Source organism: Clytia hemisphaerica, unplaced genomic scaffold (genome assembly GCF_902728285.1).
Source record: "Clytia hemisphaerica strain Z4C2 unplaced genomic scaffold, Clytia hemisphaerica genome assembly, whole genome shotgun sequence".
In the NCBI taxonomy this organism is placed as follows: Eukaryota; Metazoa; Cnidaria; class Hydrozoa; order Leptothecata; family Clytiidae; genus Clytia; species Clytia hemisphaerica.
In genome coordinates, this window is record NW_027104477.1 from 492375 (window position 1) to 509699 (window position 17325).

The 17325-nt window shown below is 33.5% G+C and overlaps 3 protein-coding genes across 4 annotated transcripts in view; all 3 read left to right on the forward strand.

Moving 5' to 3' along the window:
* The first annotated feature begins 5471 nt into the window (after positions 1 to 5471).
* LOC136821467 (polycomb group RING finger protein 3-like) lies at positions 5472 to 6341 on the forward strand. The gene has a single exon (XM_067077703.1). The coding sequence runs from the start codon at positions 5538 to 5540 to the stop codon at positions 6300 to 6302; it is 765 nt and encodes a 254-aa protein (XP_066933804.1). The 5' UTR covers positions 5472 to 5537; the 3' UTR covers positions 6303 to 6341.
* Positions 6342 to 7577: 1236 nt separating this feature from the next.
* On the forward strand, positions 7578 to 9134 carry LOC136821468 (bridging integrator 3-like; the record flags this gene model as incomplete). The annotated part of the gene is given in 1 exon segment (XM_067077704.1): positions 7578 to 9134. A coding segment is annotated over 1 exon segment (762 nt). The 5' UTR covers positions 7578 to 7623.
* Positions 9135 to 10045: 911 nt separating this feature from the next.
* The window catches only part of LOC136821469 (putative 3-methyladenine DNA glycosylase), a 30326-nt gene continuing 23046 nt past the window's right edge, over positions 10046 to 17325 (forward strand). The window contains exons 1-2 of one of the 2 annotated variants that reach the window (XM_067077705.1): positions 10046 to 10270; positions 10591 to 10921. In XM_067077705.1, the coding sequence (XP_066933806.1) occupies positions 10091 to 10270; positions 10591 to 10921 (511 nt within the window). In that variant the 5' untranslated portion in view covers positions 10046 to 10090. The remainder of the gene's footprint in view (positions 10271 to 10590; positions 10922 to 17325) is intronic. The other variant, XM_067077706.1, reaches the window with a different exon arrangement.

The following is a 17325-nucleotide window of genomic DNA, read 5'->3' on the forward strand; positions in this document are numbered from 1 at the left end:
AAAGTTTCATTTTTCATTGCATTAATCGAAATGAGGGATTTGGAAAATTTTCTATGTTTAGTTTTTTGCACAAACCCCTGTAACTATGAGCAAGCACCCCGTTGCTAAGATGTTGGCTTGAAATTGAAAATTAAACCACTCAACTCAAAACAAAAGTAAAATCAGCCCGTACTCAAATTCCCGTAATCTTGATTTACAAGTTTAATTCTATACTAGCAGGGACCAAATGCGTATCGCATTTTGTAATTCGCGATGCACTTTCTATTCTATCCCTTATTTCGATGCCTGCAAAAACTTTTCAGGGTAATCTAATATAATATCATGAATAGATAAAGAACATAGCTACTAAAGTTTGAGGGAATTTTCAGAATAAAGTTAAAAATTACCGTAAAATGTAAAAGGATGCAACATTTGTGTATTGGTGTATGGTCTTTGAACTCCATTCTTTTCTCTGCTCATTATCTTTGCTTTGTCCTGCTTTGTCAGCAAATAAAACAATATCAGCTGCAGCAACTATGTGCTTTTTTGTACCCTAAATAAGTGTTCAGAGATGTTAGCAAAGAATCACAGCTATCAGGCGAGTCGAAGGTGTCATTTTGGGCAGTGGAAGCGAGGCCATAGATTTTATCCTTTTTGGGTACAACTCCTTCACTGGCAAGTTTTTCCTTGCCAAAAAATGAACTATATATTTGAATGAAACCTGCTTTCATGGTGCACATTTTGAAGTAGATTTCTTTGAAATACATGACTCTTTTGAGCCAGACTAGGGCTACTTTTAAAGGAGATCTAACGGCAAAAATTTCTTTATCCTTATTTTTTGACAGAGTACAGGCCTAATTAAATAAAAAACATTGCAAAAAGAACGAGTGCAAAATCTTTCATATTGATTGAATTATCATTGTTTAAAATATCTCTTTATTTGAAAGTAATAGGGTTTCGTGACGTCAGCGCTGAACTTTCATTTCGATAGAGAAACTGTTTGTAGACAAAAATTATGGAAAGAAGATGTTTTATAGCAAAAAAATGCCTCTGATTCTGATGTGTTTAACTCCGTTTCTTCATCAGTAGAATGGTTAAAAATGTCTGAGAAATCATTTTCTTCACTTGAAGATTCACTCAACGACATTTTGCTCTGAATTTAGAAGTCTAAATGAATGTGCTAAATTAAATGATTTTATCAAGAAATTTTTCTTTATAAAACTCACTAAAAGTTTAGAGAAAAAGAGAGAAAATCTTTTGTTCAGCAATGACGTCACATGCTTAAATCTTTAAAGGGATATAATTTCCTATTGAGTTAAAATTTTTCAACATAATATAGCTCATCTTAATCCCCACAATATAAAGTTTCCATAATTTCCAAAAAAAATGTAGCAAAATTTTTGCCGTTAGATCTCCTTTAAGCAAAAAATAGTACAGGGTATGGATAAGGATCGGTTTTTTGACCAAGTCTCTCTAAGAGTTACAAGCATGGTTCGGTAAAAAATTCATTTTTTTTTTGTTATTATCTGTCCTATCAGATTCTCCTTTTAAAAAGACACACAGAGATATAAACTTTTAAACTAATTGATTATTCGTTTCCTTTAAAACGCTACTCACTTTTGTATGACTTTGAAACGAGACCTTTTGCTTACGTCACAGAGGCTGTTAAAAACTGTAGCTGTGTTTACTGAAGTGAATTATAAACCTTTTTCTGGGTATAAAAGTGGTTATTTCTGCTAGAAACTGAAGTAAAGAGGGTTTAATTATGATAAATTTGTACTATAATCTTATTGAATACTTGGGTAAATGTATTCTGACTCGGACAGCGATATATTCAAGCTACGAAGAATATGATATCAGTGGAAATGAGGCAGATTCTGAGAGAGAGGATGATTCTGAGAGAAAGAATGGAGTAAGCAAGAGAGATTAACAATTAAAGATTAACAAGCTGAAGATATTTAATCCCTGTCTCTATGACTATGAGCCTGAACGAGAAGTATCGAGTACAATCGAGAGTGACACTTCTTCATCCGGAGACAAAAGTGACTATGAAACTTGTTCTAAAGGTAGAAGTGGGAGTTTAGATTGGTGTGAGTCCGAGTGCTGCCAACCCGAAACAAGAGAAATTGATTGTTTCAATTAAAAATTTGATCAGGGAGATTTTCAGTGCATTATTAATAGGCAACAATTCCCAAAAATGTGCCTTGACAAGGAAATTCTGTCGAATAGATCCCTAAGATACGCAGCATACAGGCCCTGAAGAATAAATGAAATCGAAAAAAAACTAGGGCGAATTTGATTGATGGGTCTGTCAATTCATTCGTTAGTGCAGTGCATTAATAAGTTCATTTTCCAGTTTGCATTGGATTAACATCCCAGGTTTCAGTATCATCGATTCCATTTGGGTTTACTATTTATTGAATTGACACTGAAAGCTTTGTACTAATTGATGATGTTGGATGGGTCCTTCATGGACCTGACATGTTTAGCCTTTTATTGTGCTCTCCTTTCATTCGACTTTCTTTTAGTTGGTTGTTTGTTTGTCTTTGTTGTGATCGAACAAGTTTTGGATAGCGTCTTCCTTTCAGTAGTCTATGCGGCGCAAGTCATAGGATGAGTTTGTGCTAAAAAATAAACCAGCTTTTGGTGGGCTTTTTTTTCGCTTTGTATTTTGCCATCACCTTCTTTTGAGTGTTTCGTCCTTAGGTAGCTTGTACAAAGATACTTTCACTCTTCCTGGCACGTGAGTTGTTAGTACAGTTCACTACTCCAAAGCATAGTGACACCCCCTTCTCACGCGATGGGATTTTTCAACCAGTGGGGATGGAAAAATAACGGACATAAATTCGATGAGGATTGATATTTCCATATTTTATATGGCTGGGGATTTCAATTCTTTTGTTTTCAAGTCAGAAAATTTAGTGGGAATTGGAAAAATAGCATAACATTTTGCAGCAAGGATTGGTTTATTTGATTATCTCAAAGAATTCTTTGATTATCCTCAGTGTGGACAAAAATTGAGAGATGATGTTCCACTGGGGACGATATTCTGGCCAATTTTTCCAGTGGAAAGGGGTCCTAGTGGATCTGTGAGAAGGTGGTGTATGGTGGGAATAAAAGTAAATATCACGTGTCTGAATCCTACATCAACTTCACTTGAAAACCACGGTAATTGTGAACCGCAGGTTACAGGTCACAGGTTACAGGTCACAGGTTACAGGTCACAGGTCAGTGTTGACAATTACTGTAAAACACAAAGAAAATGTTTGAAAAACAGTTGTTAATGTCAAAAATATAATTCCAAAGGTATTTTATTGATCTAGAACTATTTTAAAGCTAAAAATCTACCCACATGCTTACCATGTGATTTCGCGTTTTATGCCGTGTATAACACGAACCTGTAATACTTATTATATATTACATCTATATCACACATGTAAAAAAATTATCCTTTAAATGTTATACGCATGTTACGTATGTTATATACAAAGAATAAAGAAATATTCGAATATCGATCTCACCTTTGCTTTAAACAGCCCCCTAACAGGAAAATAGCTATTTTACAATCACTATGTCATATCTCATTTTATCTCCTGCATCACCTTGGGTCTGATAACAAAAATTGATGAAAATAGCGTCAATGGGATTATATTTTATAAATGTTTCAATATTTTTATCCCCTGCTTTGTATTTTTGATAAAATGACGTCACCTTTTTCATCTCTCTAAAACAGCTCTCTTGGAGTATTTATTGTTTTCAAAACCAGTCAATCTATATCCACTTGCAGCATCAGCATCCTATTATGCATGAAGAATATTTTATTATTAATTGGCGTACAAAACCTCATACTTTAAGATAACATCTTTATTTACATAATTTAAGTGTTATTTGTTGTCAATATTTGGGGTTGATGATTTGTCGTTTAAGTCTCCTAAATAACATTATTAACATATTTTGATATAACATTTCCATTACATATAATATTTTCAGGAACTTATGTTATGAGTTGTATGTTATGAGTTGTATATTACGAGTGCGTTACAGTTTTCCGGTCTGTGTTTTGTTAACTTGTAACCTGTGACCTGTAACCTGCAACCTGTAACCTGCAGTTTACACTTACCGTGAAAAACAGACCAAACTAACTATAAAATTGGGATAAAACTAACTCAATCTTGTATAATCTTTTTTCTCAATTTTCTCTGAACAGCCTCCGTGACGTCACATACACAAAGTTGCTTTTTAAAAAGGCTAAACTTTCTGTAAACAAAAAAATTTAACTACATTAAATAAAAATCATTCTTCTAGTCAAATAAAGTATCCCTGATTCATTAAAACCAATATAAAAAAAATGAGGAGTCAAATTTTTACAGAACCATTTCTTTAATAATGTGTTTGTCCCATTGTTGATTGTTGCAGAATCTGTAATGCCAGCAGAAACTTTTAATATTTGGACTTTGATATCAACTTCTTTATTCTCATGTGTTCTCAAGTCTATTTTCACTTTTTCATATTGTTTATGTTGATTGTTTCTTGTAAATCATAAAAAAAGCACTTATTTTAACTTTTTATCAAGGGTTTTGGGATGAGCTGGAGTTTTTATAAGATACTTCACTAATTGTTCATTTGAAGTGATAGAGATGACGCGTTCTTTAGAAAAAGTAACAAAATTGTTTAATTACTGGTTGACGACCAACCAAATCAAATAAGAGCTTGTAAAAACTCCAGCTTGTCCCAAAGTTTTTCCATGTTTTCCCTTAAGTTTTTATATTAATCCTTTATGTTTTCTTTATCTAATTTAATAAACTCCCATGGGTATCATCACTTCTTTCCAATGCGAAATGATTGATTCTTAAAAGTTCATATTTAACTCAAGAAAACTTACTTCAAAGAGGGGGACTTATTTCTGTGACACTCGGTATAACTAATATGAGGCTATAAAAAGATTTTAATGCCAGTGTTAGATGGAAAATAAAACAATCACCAAAGTCCGTATAATGGTTTGTACAAAGGTGTTTCAATCAAGAAGACTATCAATCAGCTTTTTGTAGCTTCACCAGACTCTAAAATTTTTAGATTTTACATGTTGAGGTATTTTTTTTTCTAAAATTTTTAGTTAGGATGACCAGGCTAGTTTCTGACTTATTTGTATAGAAAAATCCATTCTACTGCTTGCATCAGCTTCCAAAATTATATCTTTCCATTGAAATTAGCAGTTAGTTATTTTGCCAGCAACAAGCTGTTTTGTTTTGAAAATTAAGTGGGAGCTTCCTTCGTGAAAAGGACATATTGAAATACCTGCAGAAATTTCTTCCGTCCTTTTATTGAGTTTATATGATGCATATTTTTGATTTCTTGAAATTTAGATCAAGGAATATTCCTATAAAACATCTAAACAATCAAAATTCAAACAAGCTAAACCTGAATCACGTCAGGTCAAGATATAATTATTCTTTATTCTAGATGCGGATATTTAAATGGTATTATTTTATACAATAATTGGTAAATTCTTGCTATAATAAGTTTTTCAAATTCTTCAGGAAAAACATAACAAATCTAAAATGGTTGAAGAAAGTATTAAAGTCAAAGAATTGAATGATAATTTCACTTGTATAATATGCAATGGTTACTTGATAAGACCTGTGGCTATTACTGAGTGTTTACATTATTTTTGCCGGAGCTGTATTGTCAAGTATTTGGAAACAACTTCAGAATACAAATGCCCATACTGTGAGACATTGATACATGAAACTAATCCGTGGGAGCTGTTACGTGAAGACAAAAAACTTGAATATATAATTTATCAACTTGTACCAGGTCTGGCGCAAAATGAGAAGAAAAGGCGTAAATTATTTTATTCGCGACGTGGCATGGTGGACCCTGACGAGAATAACACAGATTCAAATTTAACTTTAGCCATAATGGATTCTAGTTCTAAAAAGGAAGAAGATGACGAAAAGAAAAATGAAAAGGAGGATGAAAAGCCACCTGTGAATGCACCTAAACCCAAAAAATTAGATTCATCACAAATTGGTTTACATTTGAATTTTCTTGAACCAGAGGAACCACCTCAACAACCAAAACAAACATCATTCAGACCATTAGATAAACCTTATTTGAGGACTTCTTCGCATATCACTATTGCCCATTTAAAGAAATTCTTACAAAAGAAGCTGGAGCATTCTTCGAAATGTGATGTTGATATTTTATGTAATGGAGAGTTGATGGGACGACATCACACTTTGGAATTCATTTATATGACCAGGTGGCGCTATAAAGAGGGTGTTCTGAAGTTGGACTATAGACCAAAAGTTGATATCAGTTGAAAGTTGATATTTCAAATTATATTTTATAAAATAATTTCAAGCTTTTTTGGAGAGGGTTTGATGTACTTGTTAACAAAAATTGAGCTCCTCTGGATTACTTTAGCTCTACATTGCTCAAATTAAAGACTTTGTTGCTGCAATCACATACTCTCTGAAGGAGTTTTCTGACATTTTTGTTTTGTTTGGCTCTCGTTCAAACTTTATCATCCCTGTCCTGTCAAAATCAACTCCACTCCACTCCACAGTAAAATTTTAGGCAAATCAGAGCTTTTTTTCTATGATTTGTCTCTGTTGTATTGAAATTATGTTATCATAACTCTATCTTTCATGTATACCACAAATTTTTTAAAGCCTTATATTCTCAACTTTTTGATAAGCTTAAAATGTTCATAAACAGTTTTTATTTTTCACTTTTGTGCAATTTTCTAAGAAATTGGATGTCTTAGAGCATGTTCTTGATATATTGGCAATCAAGGCCCTGTGCTCTTACATGAAATTACAAATTTTTATTGTAGGTACCTCTCATACCAAGCACTTCCCGCTCTCCTCTTATTAGCCTCATTACGTGTAAGTAATTGTTTTTTAATTATTATATAATAATGTGCTAATAAGGCTCTTAATGAATCTGCTTTGCTGATCTGATTTGAAACAATAATTTGTGATTATAAAACGACTCCACTTAAAGTGATTAGTTCATCGTTATTAAGAGCCTTTGGCTACATTTTCTTGTTAAAAAACGACATTATTATGCACTTAAGATAAAGACAGACATTGTGACGTGCTGTGGCACTCATAGGGTTCGGTCTTGCGTGAACATCGCTCTCCCAGTGTCGTTCGAGTGTCTGTCAGCGCTGTGATTCCTACTCCTTCGTGGGTAGGACCCATTCTGAATGCATTCGGAGGGCTCATATCATATATATCTACTTAAGATAAAGTTACTATTTAATGAAAGTTTTTTTTATATTCATATTTCTAGAGGTATTTTTTTGTTCATTTTTTTATCCTTGAGACTTTTTATGTAGATAATTATTCATTGTTATCTTTCTTATTATTGGAATAAGAAAAGGAGAATGTTTGGTATCTTTTGTTTTTTTAATGTATCTTTAAACATTTTTCCTAATACTATAAGTTGATTTTCAGGCCTTTTTTTTCATATTTGTATGATCTGACTCTGAGTTCTCATTTACAAGTTTTCAGGATCTCTTTCCTATAGCTCATTTTTGATAACTTTTTTTCAATCTCTTTTCCAGATTATAAAAGACAAAATTGATGAAAAAAATAACGAGAAGACATGACAAAATAAAGTTAAAATTACGTCATTATGAGTTGGATCCCCTTTCGAAAACAGCCTAAAAAGCCGGCAACCGAACTGGTAGCTGACAATGAGTTTGACACACAGGTTGAAAAATTCAACAATACAGAAGCCAATACGCGTAAAATGTATAAAGATATGAAAAGATATGTAGAACAGAATGCTAATCTAGTTAAAACACATCAAAAGTTTGGTCAAGATATTAAATCTGTTGGTAAGATTGGTGGGCAGAACGACCGTGAGCTGAATGAGGGATTGGAAAGTTTGCAACAAGCTATGATCAGACAATGTGACCACCAGATCGAATTGAATCATAACTTGAGGAAATTATTTATCGAACCGATGAAAAGTTTTAACACCCATTTTGATAAAGTGAATAGCTCTATCAAAAGACGTGAACAAAGCTTACAGGATTATGCTAAATATCAAAGTCGCCAGGAGAAATATAAACAAAAAGAAAATGTAGCTTTGTCTGGCAAGTTTGATGCTAATGAACGCTACCTTGCATTAGCTAAAGCTGATTTTGAGAGACGAAATGCTAAATTGCTGGATACTCTTCCACAATTTTACGAGCATCAATTATCTTATTTTGAACCTTGTTTTGAAGGTGTTGTGAAGTCACATTACACGAATGTTAAGAATTCAAGAGATTTATATGAAGAGTTGGGTAACAAGCTAGATTGTCCCTTGGAACAATGGAGTGAAGCACAATATGAAGCAGAAACAAAGAATCGGTTGACTGAATTGAAGAATTTATCTATTGTTAAGTGAAAGTGGAGAAAAGCCATGATTGGGGAAATTTTGTTTTAAAAACTAGAAATTACAAAAGATCAAAACTTTATCTGTTGTCAAATAAAGGTGGAGAAAAGCCATGAAATTGGGAATATTTTTTGGCTGTTTTTTTTTAATGTCCATGAAAGTTTGAATTTTACTTCTGGCTGAATTGAAAACTTTATCTGATTGTCAAGTGGTATGGAGAAACGCGATAATTTTTCCATAACTGTTACACAGTTATCCTTTTTCCTGATGGTTGCAGAGCAAGTTACTATCGTGGAATGATGTATGAAAAAAGCTGTTTTGGAAATATTTTTTGCTCGTTTTTAATGTTATTATATTCTACTGACAATCTTAAAAATTGAAATCATTGTCAATCGTTAAGAAACAAACGAACGTATATACACAAAAAAATTAAAGTGAATTTTTGATTTGGTCTTCATTTTTTGTAATTCTGAACCTTTTCCTTTCGATCTGCTTCATCTGATAAAATCTGATGAGGTGATTAAGGTATGAGGTATATTAAAAATTTTACTTAATATGTGAATGGTTGATATAAACAGGGACTAAAATAATGTATTAAAGTATATGATTTAATTACTACGATGGCTCTTTGATCAGGAGGGGGTGCTAAAATCTCTGACATGTATCATGTATTGTATTACAACTATAAACTTGAAACTTAAAAGAAGAAATTCTGTTTAAGGACCAATAAAAAAGCTACAATATTTGAATGATTTTTCATGAAAGGTTATTTTGGCAAGGCTGGTAAAGATGATAAAAAATTTGGTAACATGAGAAAATATCGGATTATTTTCAACTAAAACTTCAAATTTCAAGAGTCTTGCTCTATCTAACTGTCACTGTTCTGTTTTTCCTATTTTTTCCTAAATTGTAAATAAAAATTGTTTTTTATATCCATGAATTTCATAAGAATATTGTAGAACATTTTCTAGATTTAATGCGCTGTAAATAATTAGTTGTCTAAATTCTGTAATCGTTTTTGTGATCGATCAATTTGAAGTTTTCGTTGTTTTATATCTTTTTAATGAGACTTCCAACTTTCCAGATTTTTTGTTGACACACAAAAAGGAATCATCTATCAATGTATAAATTTACTTTCCCTAAAAATTTACTCAATTGCCAGTCTATGGCTTAAGAAACTTAGAAAGCAAACCTTTTGCATTAAATGTGAAAACCTCATATTGAAAAAAATTGAAAAAAATATTAGTTTGGAAATATCTCGTCACTTTGCCTGAATAATTTCCTCCATCAATAAGATAGACAAGCATTGAGTTTCAAGTCCAAGGCTAGTAGAAGCAAATCTTCAACCTTTTCTTGGCAAAAAAGCGATATCCTATAATTTGCGCCGCATTTCGTATGATTGATTAAATCTAGCGCATTCCTTATTGTTTTCGTGTTTTACATATTTTGAATTCTGGCGGGAAATGTTACTTTCGATCCAGTGTTTTTGTAAAAACCATTGGGGCAGTGCAACTTATATAGGAAATAGGTGGCCTCAAATCCTACATAGAAGGATTTATAAGATTCAGTTATTAGATAAAGGTATCTCACAAAAATAAAGGATTCGGGACAGTATCCTCGATCATTTAAAACTAAGCAGAATGATTGATCGTACTTTTAATTTATTTGTTCCAGATGAAACCAATATCAAGTATAGTATCAATAAATCACAACAACAATGAGACGGTCAAAAAGAAACATCCAGCAAGATTTAACTATTGAAAGTACCAGAGATGAAAGTCAAATCTTGGATGGAAATCATCGTAATGAAGGTGAGAATGTGATCAAATCTAAGTATTTCAAAACAGACGAAGAAAAGCCAAGTTGTTCATCACCAACAGTTTCACAAACTCGAAACGTAAGTGTTATCTTTATATCGATATGGGTGAAATTATTTCCTGAGCTTATTAACCATACAAATTGATTCGAAATTTAATATTTTCGAAAGCCTGGCCAAGTTTTTCAAGACATCTCAATGAATCTTGTGGATTCAATCCCCTCATTAAGCATTTTTTGAATGGCCCTTCGCGGAAAGCACAACATCTTTGATGTAAAAAATTGAAAGATTTGGTTAATTATCTCAGTATTATTTTAATGAATTCTATAGCAGAACAACCAGTGGCTGAATGTTACATACTTACTGTCATAAATGGTAAAGCTGATTCTGTCCAATTTTAGACTGTTTGCAAAACGAACATTGCTTTAAAACGAACAGACTTTGAAAAAGATGGTCTGCAGCAGGCTAAATATCTACTCGGTAAAATCATAAACGTTTGCCATGAGGGGTCGTTCATGAGAGGGCGTATCGTTGAAACAGAGGCGTATTTGGGTGTTAACGATAAAGCTTGTCATGCCTATGGTGAAAAGCGGACGGAGAGGACAGAGGCGATGTATATGACTGAAGGAACTTCTTATGTGTACTCAATCTATGGCATGTATAATTGTCTGAATATATCAAGTTCAAGTTATGGTGGCGCTACTTTGATCAGAGCGCTGGAACCGCTTGAAGGTACTCTTTTTTTTTATTTGTGTTTTGATGTTGATATGATCCCTCCGTTTTGAAATTCACAGGAAAAAGTCCTGCAGTACACGCATTTTTTATAAGAACCAGTAGATTTTGGCTCAGACTGGGCTGTTCTTATTTTTTCGAAGTTTTCAGTCTTAAAAAAATGTTTATACGATGAAATGGGTTCAAAATTATTTGAAATCTGTACTCAGATTGTTCTTAATTTCTTTTTCGAACTAATTTTCAGCCTCGTGTTCTTATGAAATATCCCTTATAAAAAAGGCGTGTGTTACCGGAATTCCCAGTATCCGGGATGGCAATCTTCGGTGAAATAAACGTTACCTATAGAAATATACAATTTAATTTCTTCAAAAAATTTCTGACGTCAATTCAAAATTATTCGAAAGTCTCGAGGAGAAATTTCCGTCTGCAACGGCATTTGTAGCCTTTACTAGACGTCACGGCTTTTTTTCTACGCAATTAAAGAAATGGGATGAAAAATCCCGCATTTTGGTGAGGTGCCCGCTACGGTATTGGCGATGATTTCAGTTTGCTTATTTAACAAGTTCTGACCCGGAAAGGTAGCAATTTCAAATTTATCCTGCAAGCGTAATAAACTTTTGTTTGTTTCTGGGTATATACTCTTTGGTGGCCCACTAACTGTCGGGTTTCCCATACTTCTCCTTGATGTTCCAGATTTCTGTTGAAAGGGTTGTAGACTATTTTTGTAGTTTTCAGACAATTTTTTTTAGTCTAAAAACTGTTTATTATTCGATTAATAGCGTTTTGTGTTTCTACATTGTCTAGCCATGATGGGGGAGAATATGTTCTCAAAAGTTTTGGCTCCTACACTTCAAACAGCACAGCGGGGCCCATACTCAGCTACAAAATGAGTTTTGGTTAATCCATACAAAGTCTATTTTACTTTTTACCGTATTTTTTACGAGGCCCGGAAAACCCGAGTTACAAAAACTCGAGTTACAAAAACCCGAGTTACAAAAACCCGAGTTACGACGAATATGACGTCACAAGTCTCAAATTATGACGTCATAAGTGGGCTTTTTAACTCGAAAAAGTTTTTTACTGTTGTTTTGTAACTCGAAATTTTTTTTTTTAAATATGTTTTAGAGTTACGTAACTCGAAAATAAATTTTAAATTTCATTTTTCGAGTTACGTAACTTGAAATTGTAGTACATTATTTGAACTTTCGAGTTATCTTCAGGTGAAACCAAGTCGGCCATTTTATTGCCTCCACTATGCAAGTTACTTGATCTTACGGTATCTCTCCTGTCCTGAGTTGAAAATATTTCTACCTCGAGAGTAATAACAGATACCGTCAACTGCTCTAACTTGGGACTATCTGAATTCTGACAAAACATGGGACGACAAATCGGCCACCATTTCACGGCCGAACCTCCAAATTCATTTGATTTGAGTTATAATGAATGGTGCATTAAAAGTACATGATTTCTCTTTTGCACCGAGTAGGCTTTTAAATCGAAATATAAAAAAATCCGTAGTGGAGCACATGCGCGAATGTCTGGAACAAAGAAGACCAAATTAATTAGTGGCAAAACAATGTCGAGTGTTTGACGCCACTTGCGCGGCAGGTTACACACTCGTTATTTGTTAATCCCATCAGGGATCCCACCAAGCAAGCCATGTGTAGTCTACAGAAGACACAAAAATATACATGAGCACTTGGTAAGAGCAAAATTCAAAAGCTAGCTCTCCATAGACCTAATTGGGTTAAACCAATTAAATTGACACACTTAAGAAATTTTGAATATAATGTACCACATATTTGTAGAAATATATATATTTTTAGATTATCTAGTACCAAGAAATTATTGATATAAACAAACCCAATTGATGGTTCCTTCCTCCCCTCCTACCCCGCCCTAACTAAAAGCAGCACCGAATCCATATAAACAGCCCGACCTCTATGAAAAACACAGTTGACTTCATAAAGATATTCCTTTGTATTAAATACAATGCGACTTTGAAAAAACAACAAAGAAAAGTCAAGAAATAAAGATTATTCTCACCCACCCAAAAACGCTAAACCCATTATACACTCGCTCACCCTGACGCATGAATTGAATTGAGTTGAAACAATTAAAACAAGGGGAAACAATCAAAACAAAGGGAATCGATTGAAAAAGAATGGACGGCCGTTCCTACGGCCACCATTTAAATACGAAAACCAGTACCAAATCCACCTTTCACCACATGCTTTATAAAGACAAGATGGATTTTTCAAATGACTTTGAAATGGACGGTAAGCAAATTCACATTACAATCTTTCATAAACTTAGATAAATACAACTGTTTATAAATTTAGATATAGAACTACTATCCAACACAAAAACAACAACAATTTAGAAATAGGAATATATGTAGGCGTTAGACTGAGGAAAAGGAGAGAATTTTATTCAAGATGAATAATCTGGCCCACTGTCATGAGAAGTTATTGAATGAGGGCCGAAAGCTTCGCTCGAGTGACAGCATTCAACTGATGATCTCACTAAACTTCTCCTCTCTCTAACAAATGCAAACAAACCAACAAAACAACAATTTTAATTAACAAAACAACAATATATTAGTTAAAATATCAACATAAAAACAGAAAACTTTTGCGACACTAACTTACTTGATCGCAAAAATGATCCTAGAGATTACTCCACCGAGCCAAACAACGAGCTCACTCTTTTACACAAAACATTTTTTACGTATTGTTCTGTTTCTGTTTTAAAAAAGTTAAGCCGTGAGGTTTGAGAGCTACATGAAACCTGAATTCTAGAAGAACATTGTCTTGTTTTATCCAATATTTTTTAAAGAGATGGAATTTAAATGAACTTTCTTGTATACAAATTTAACTGATGTTTTTTTATAAGAACATCGAAATTTTTTTAAGCCTCCAGATGTTCTTAAAATTTCTGGATCAGGTGCAGTTATCGGTACCCAAGGTAGCATTCTTTACCAGTAAAAAAGCTGGTAAAGAATGCTACCTAAGAGTGGTTTTTTTTTCAATTTACTGACCAAATTTCACTAGTAAAGAATGTTACCTAAGAGTCATCTCCTTTCACTGGTAAAGAGTCTTACCTAGGCGATTCCCTTCACTGGTAAAGAATCTTACCTAAGTATCTTGACGATCACTGGTAAAGAATCTTACCTAAGTGTCTTGACGATCACTGGTAAAGAATCTTACCTAAGTATTTTGACTGTCACTGGTAAAGAATCTTACCTAAGTATTTTGACGATCACTGGTAAAGAATCTTACCTAAGTATTTTGACTGTCACTGGTAAAGAATCTTACCTAAGTATTTTTATGGTCACTGGTAAAGAATGTTACCTAAGTATTTTGACTGTTACTGGTAACTACCTAAGTGTCTTGACGATCCACTGGTAAAGAATCTTAGCTAAGTATTTTTGACGATCACTGGTAAAGAATCTTACCTAAGTATTTTGACTGTCATTGGTAAAGAATCTTACCTAAGTATTTTTATGGTCACTGGTAAAGAATCTTACCTAAGTGTCTTGACGATCACTGGTAAAGAATGTTACCTAAGTATTTTTAGGATCACTGGTAAAGAATCTTACCTAAGTATTTTGACTGTCACTGGTAAAGAATCTTACCTAAGTGTCTTGACGATCACTGGTAAAGAATCTTACCTAAGTGTCTTGACGATCACTGGTAAAGAATGTTATCTAAGTATTTTTAGGATCACTGGTAAAGAATCTTACCTAAGTATTTTGACTGTCACTGGTAAAGAATCTTACCTAAGTATTTTGACGATCACTGTAAAGAATCTTAAGTCATTGGTAAAGAATCTTACCTAAGTATTTTGACTGTCACTGGTAAAGAATGTTACCTAAGTATTTTTAAGATCACTGGTAAAGAATCTTACCTAAGTATTTTGACTGTCACTGGTAAAGAAGCTTACCTAAGTATTTTGACTGTCACTGGTAAAGAATCTTACCTAAGTATTTTGACTGTCACTGGTAAAGAATTTTACCTAAGTATTTTGACGATCACTGGTAAAGAATCTTACCTAAGTATTTTGACTGTCACTGGTAAGAATCTTAACTAGTTTTGACTGTCACTGGTAAAGAATGTTACCTAAGTATTTTTAGATCACTGGTAAAGAATCTTACCTAAGTATTTTGACTGTCACTGGTAAAGAATCTTACCTAAGTATTTTGACTGTCACTGGTAAAGAATTTTACCTAAGTATTTTGACGATCACTGGTAAAGAATCTTACCTAAGTATTTTGACTGTCACTGGTAAAGAATCTTACCTAATGTTTTAGAGTATCATGTGTCCTGAGTTGAGGGTAACATACAATATTGTTTGAAGTTGTATTTTTTCTCGTTTTTTTATTTCACAACATACAATCTACAATCAAAGCAATAAAAATACGATTACCTTAACCCTTTGAGTGCCAGGGTCCTTTTTTCTAAGTTTTTTTTAAAAAATCGCTAGTTCAAACTTTAAGGGCTTATATCTCCTGACCTAGAAGGAATTAGAAGCTCGTATATAGCTCGTTGGATAGCTTAGAGTCTCTTCTTTCTTTTGGGCGCCTTCGGCGCCGCCGATTTAGGAAGGGCGTGGTGGGCGGCGGCCAAGGGGGGGGGGTAGGTTAGGGAATTAAAGCAGTCAGGCCCGCTGCGCGGACCTGACTGAACTGATGAAAAGGTGCCCAGTGGTAAAATTTCAAATCAATTCACTAGAAGACAGAATAAAGTAAAACAGGGCCAAATTTGGAGGTTCTTGGATCACTCGTTGACCAAAAATAGTCAAAAAACGGTCAGAATCTCAAAAAAGTGAATTTTTGTCAATTTTTTGCATTTTTTTGACTTTTTTGCTTAAAATTTCGCTGGAAAGACTCACTTTTGAATTTTTTTTTGCTTGACCATAAAGGACAATCTAATTCCTACGAGTTCGACCAAAAATAACGATTTCTAACTCAAAGCCCATGTCGTATATATACGACATCGGCACTTAAAGGGTTAAACAAAGTGAAAAAAAAATTTTGAAAATGTGATTTTTTTGTGTTTTTCAGCATTTTTGAGTGAGTTTAGGCCAAAAATTGAGAAATCTAAAAAAAAAAATAATTTTTGCAATTTTTCTTTAAACAAAGTGAAAAAAAAATTTTGAAAATGTGATTTTTTTGTGTTTTTCAGCATTTTTGAGTGAGTTTAGGCCAAAAATTGAGAAATCTAAAAAAAAAAATAATTTTTGCAATTTTTCTTTAACCCTTTGAGTGCCAGGGTCCTTTTTTCTAAGTTTTTTTTAAAAAATCGCTAGTTCAAACTTTAAGGGCTTATATCTCCTGACCTAGAAGGAATTAGAAGCTCGTATATAGCTCGTTGGATAGCTTAGAGTCTCTTCTTTCTTTTGGGCGCCTTCGGCGCCGCCCGATTTAGGAAGGGCGTGGTGGGCGGCGGCCAAGGGGGGGGGGTAGGTTAGGGAATTAAAGCAGTCAGGCCCGCTGCGCGGACCTGACTGAACTGATGAAAAGGTGCCCAGTGGTAAAATTTCAAATCAATTCACTAGAAGACAGAATAAAGTAAAACAGGGCCAAATTTGGAGGTTCTTGGATCACTCGTTGACCAAAAATAGTCAAAAAACGGTCAGAATCTCAAAAAAGTAAATTTTTGTCAATTTTTTGCATTTTTTTGACTTTTTTGCTTAAAATTTCGCTGGAAAGACTCACTTTTGAATTTTTTTTTGCTTGACCATAAAGGACAATCTAATTCCTACGAGTTCGACCAAAAATAACGATTTCTAACTCCCCATGTCGTATATATACGACATCGGCACTTAAAGGGTTAAACAAAGTGAAAAAAAAATTTTGAAAATGTGATTTTTTGGTGTTTCTCAGCATTTTTGAGTGAGTTTAGGCCAAAAATTGAGAAATCTAAAAAAAAAATAATTTTTGCAATTTTTCTTTAAACAAAGTGAAAAAAAAATTTTGAAAATGTGATTTTTTGGTGTTTTTCAGCATTTTTGAGTGAGTTTAGGCCAAAAATTGAGAAATCTAAAAAAAAAAATAATTTTTGCAATTTTTCTTTAAACAAAGTGAAAAAAAAATTTTGAAAATGTGATTTTTTGGTGTTTTTCAGCATTTTTGAGTGAGTTTAGGCCAAAAATTGAGAAATCTAAAAAAAAAAATAATTTTTGCAATTTTTCTTTAACCCTTTGAGTGCCAGGGTCCTTTTTTCTAAGTTTTTTTTAAAAAATCGCTAGTTCAAACTTTAAGGGCTTATATCTCCTGATCTAGAAGGAATTAGAAGCTCGTATATAGCTCGTTGGATAGCTTAGAGTCTCTTCTTTCTTTTGGGCGCCTTCGGCGCCGCCCGATTTAGGAAGGGCGTGGTGGGCGGCGGCCAAGGGGGGGG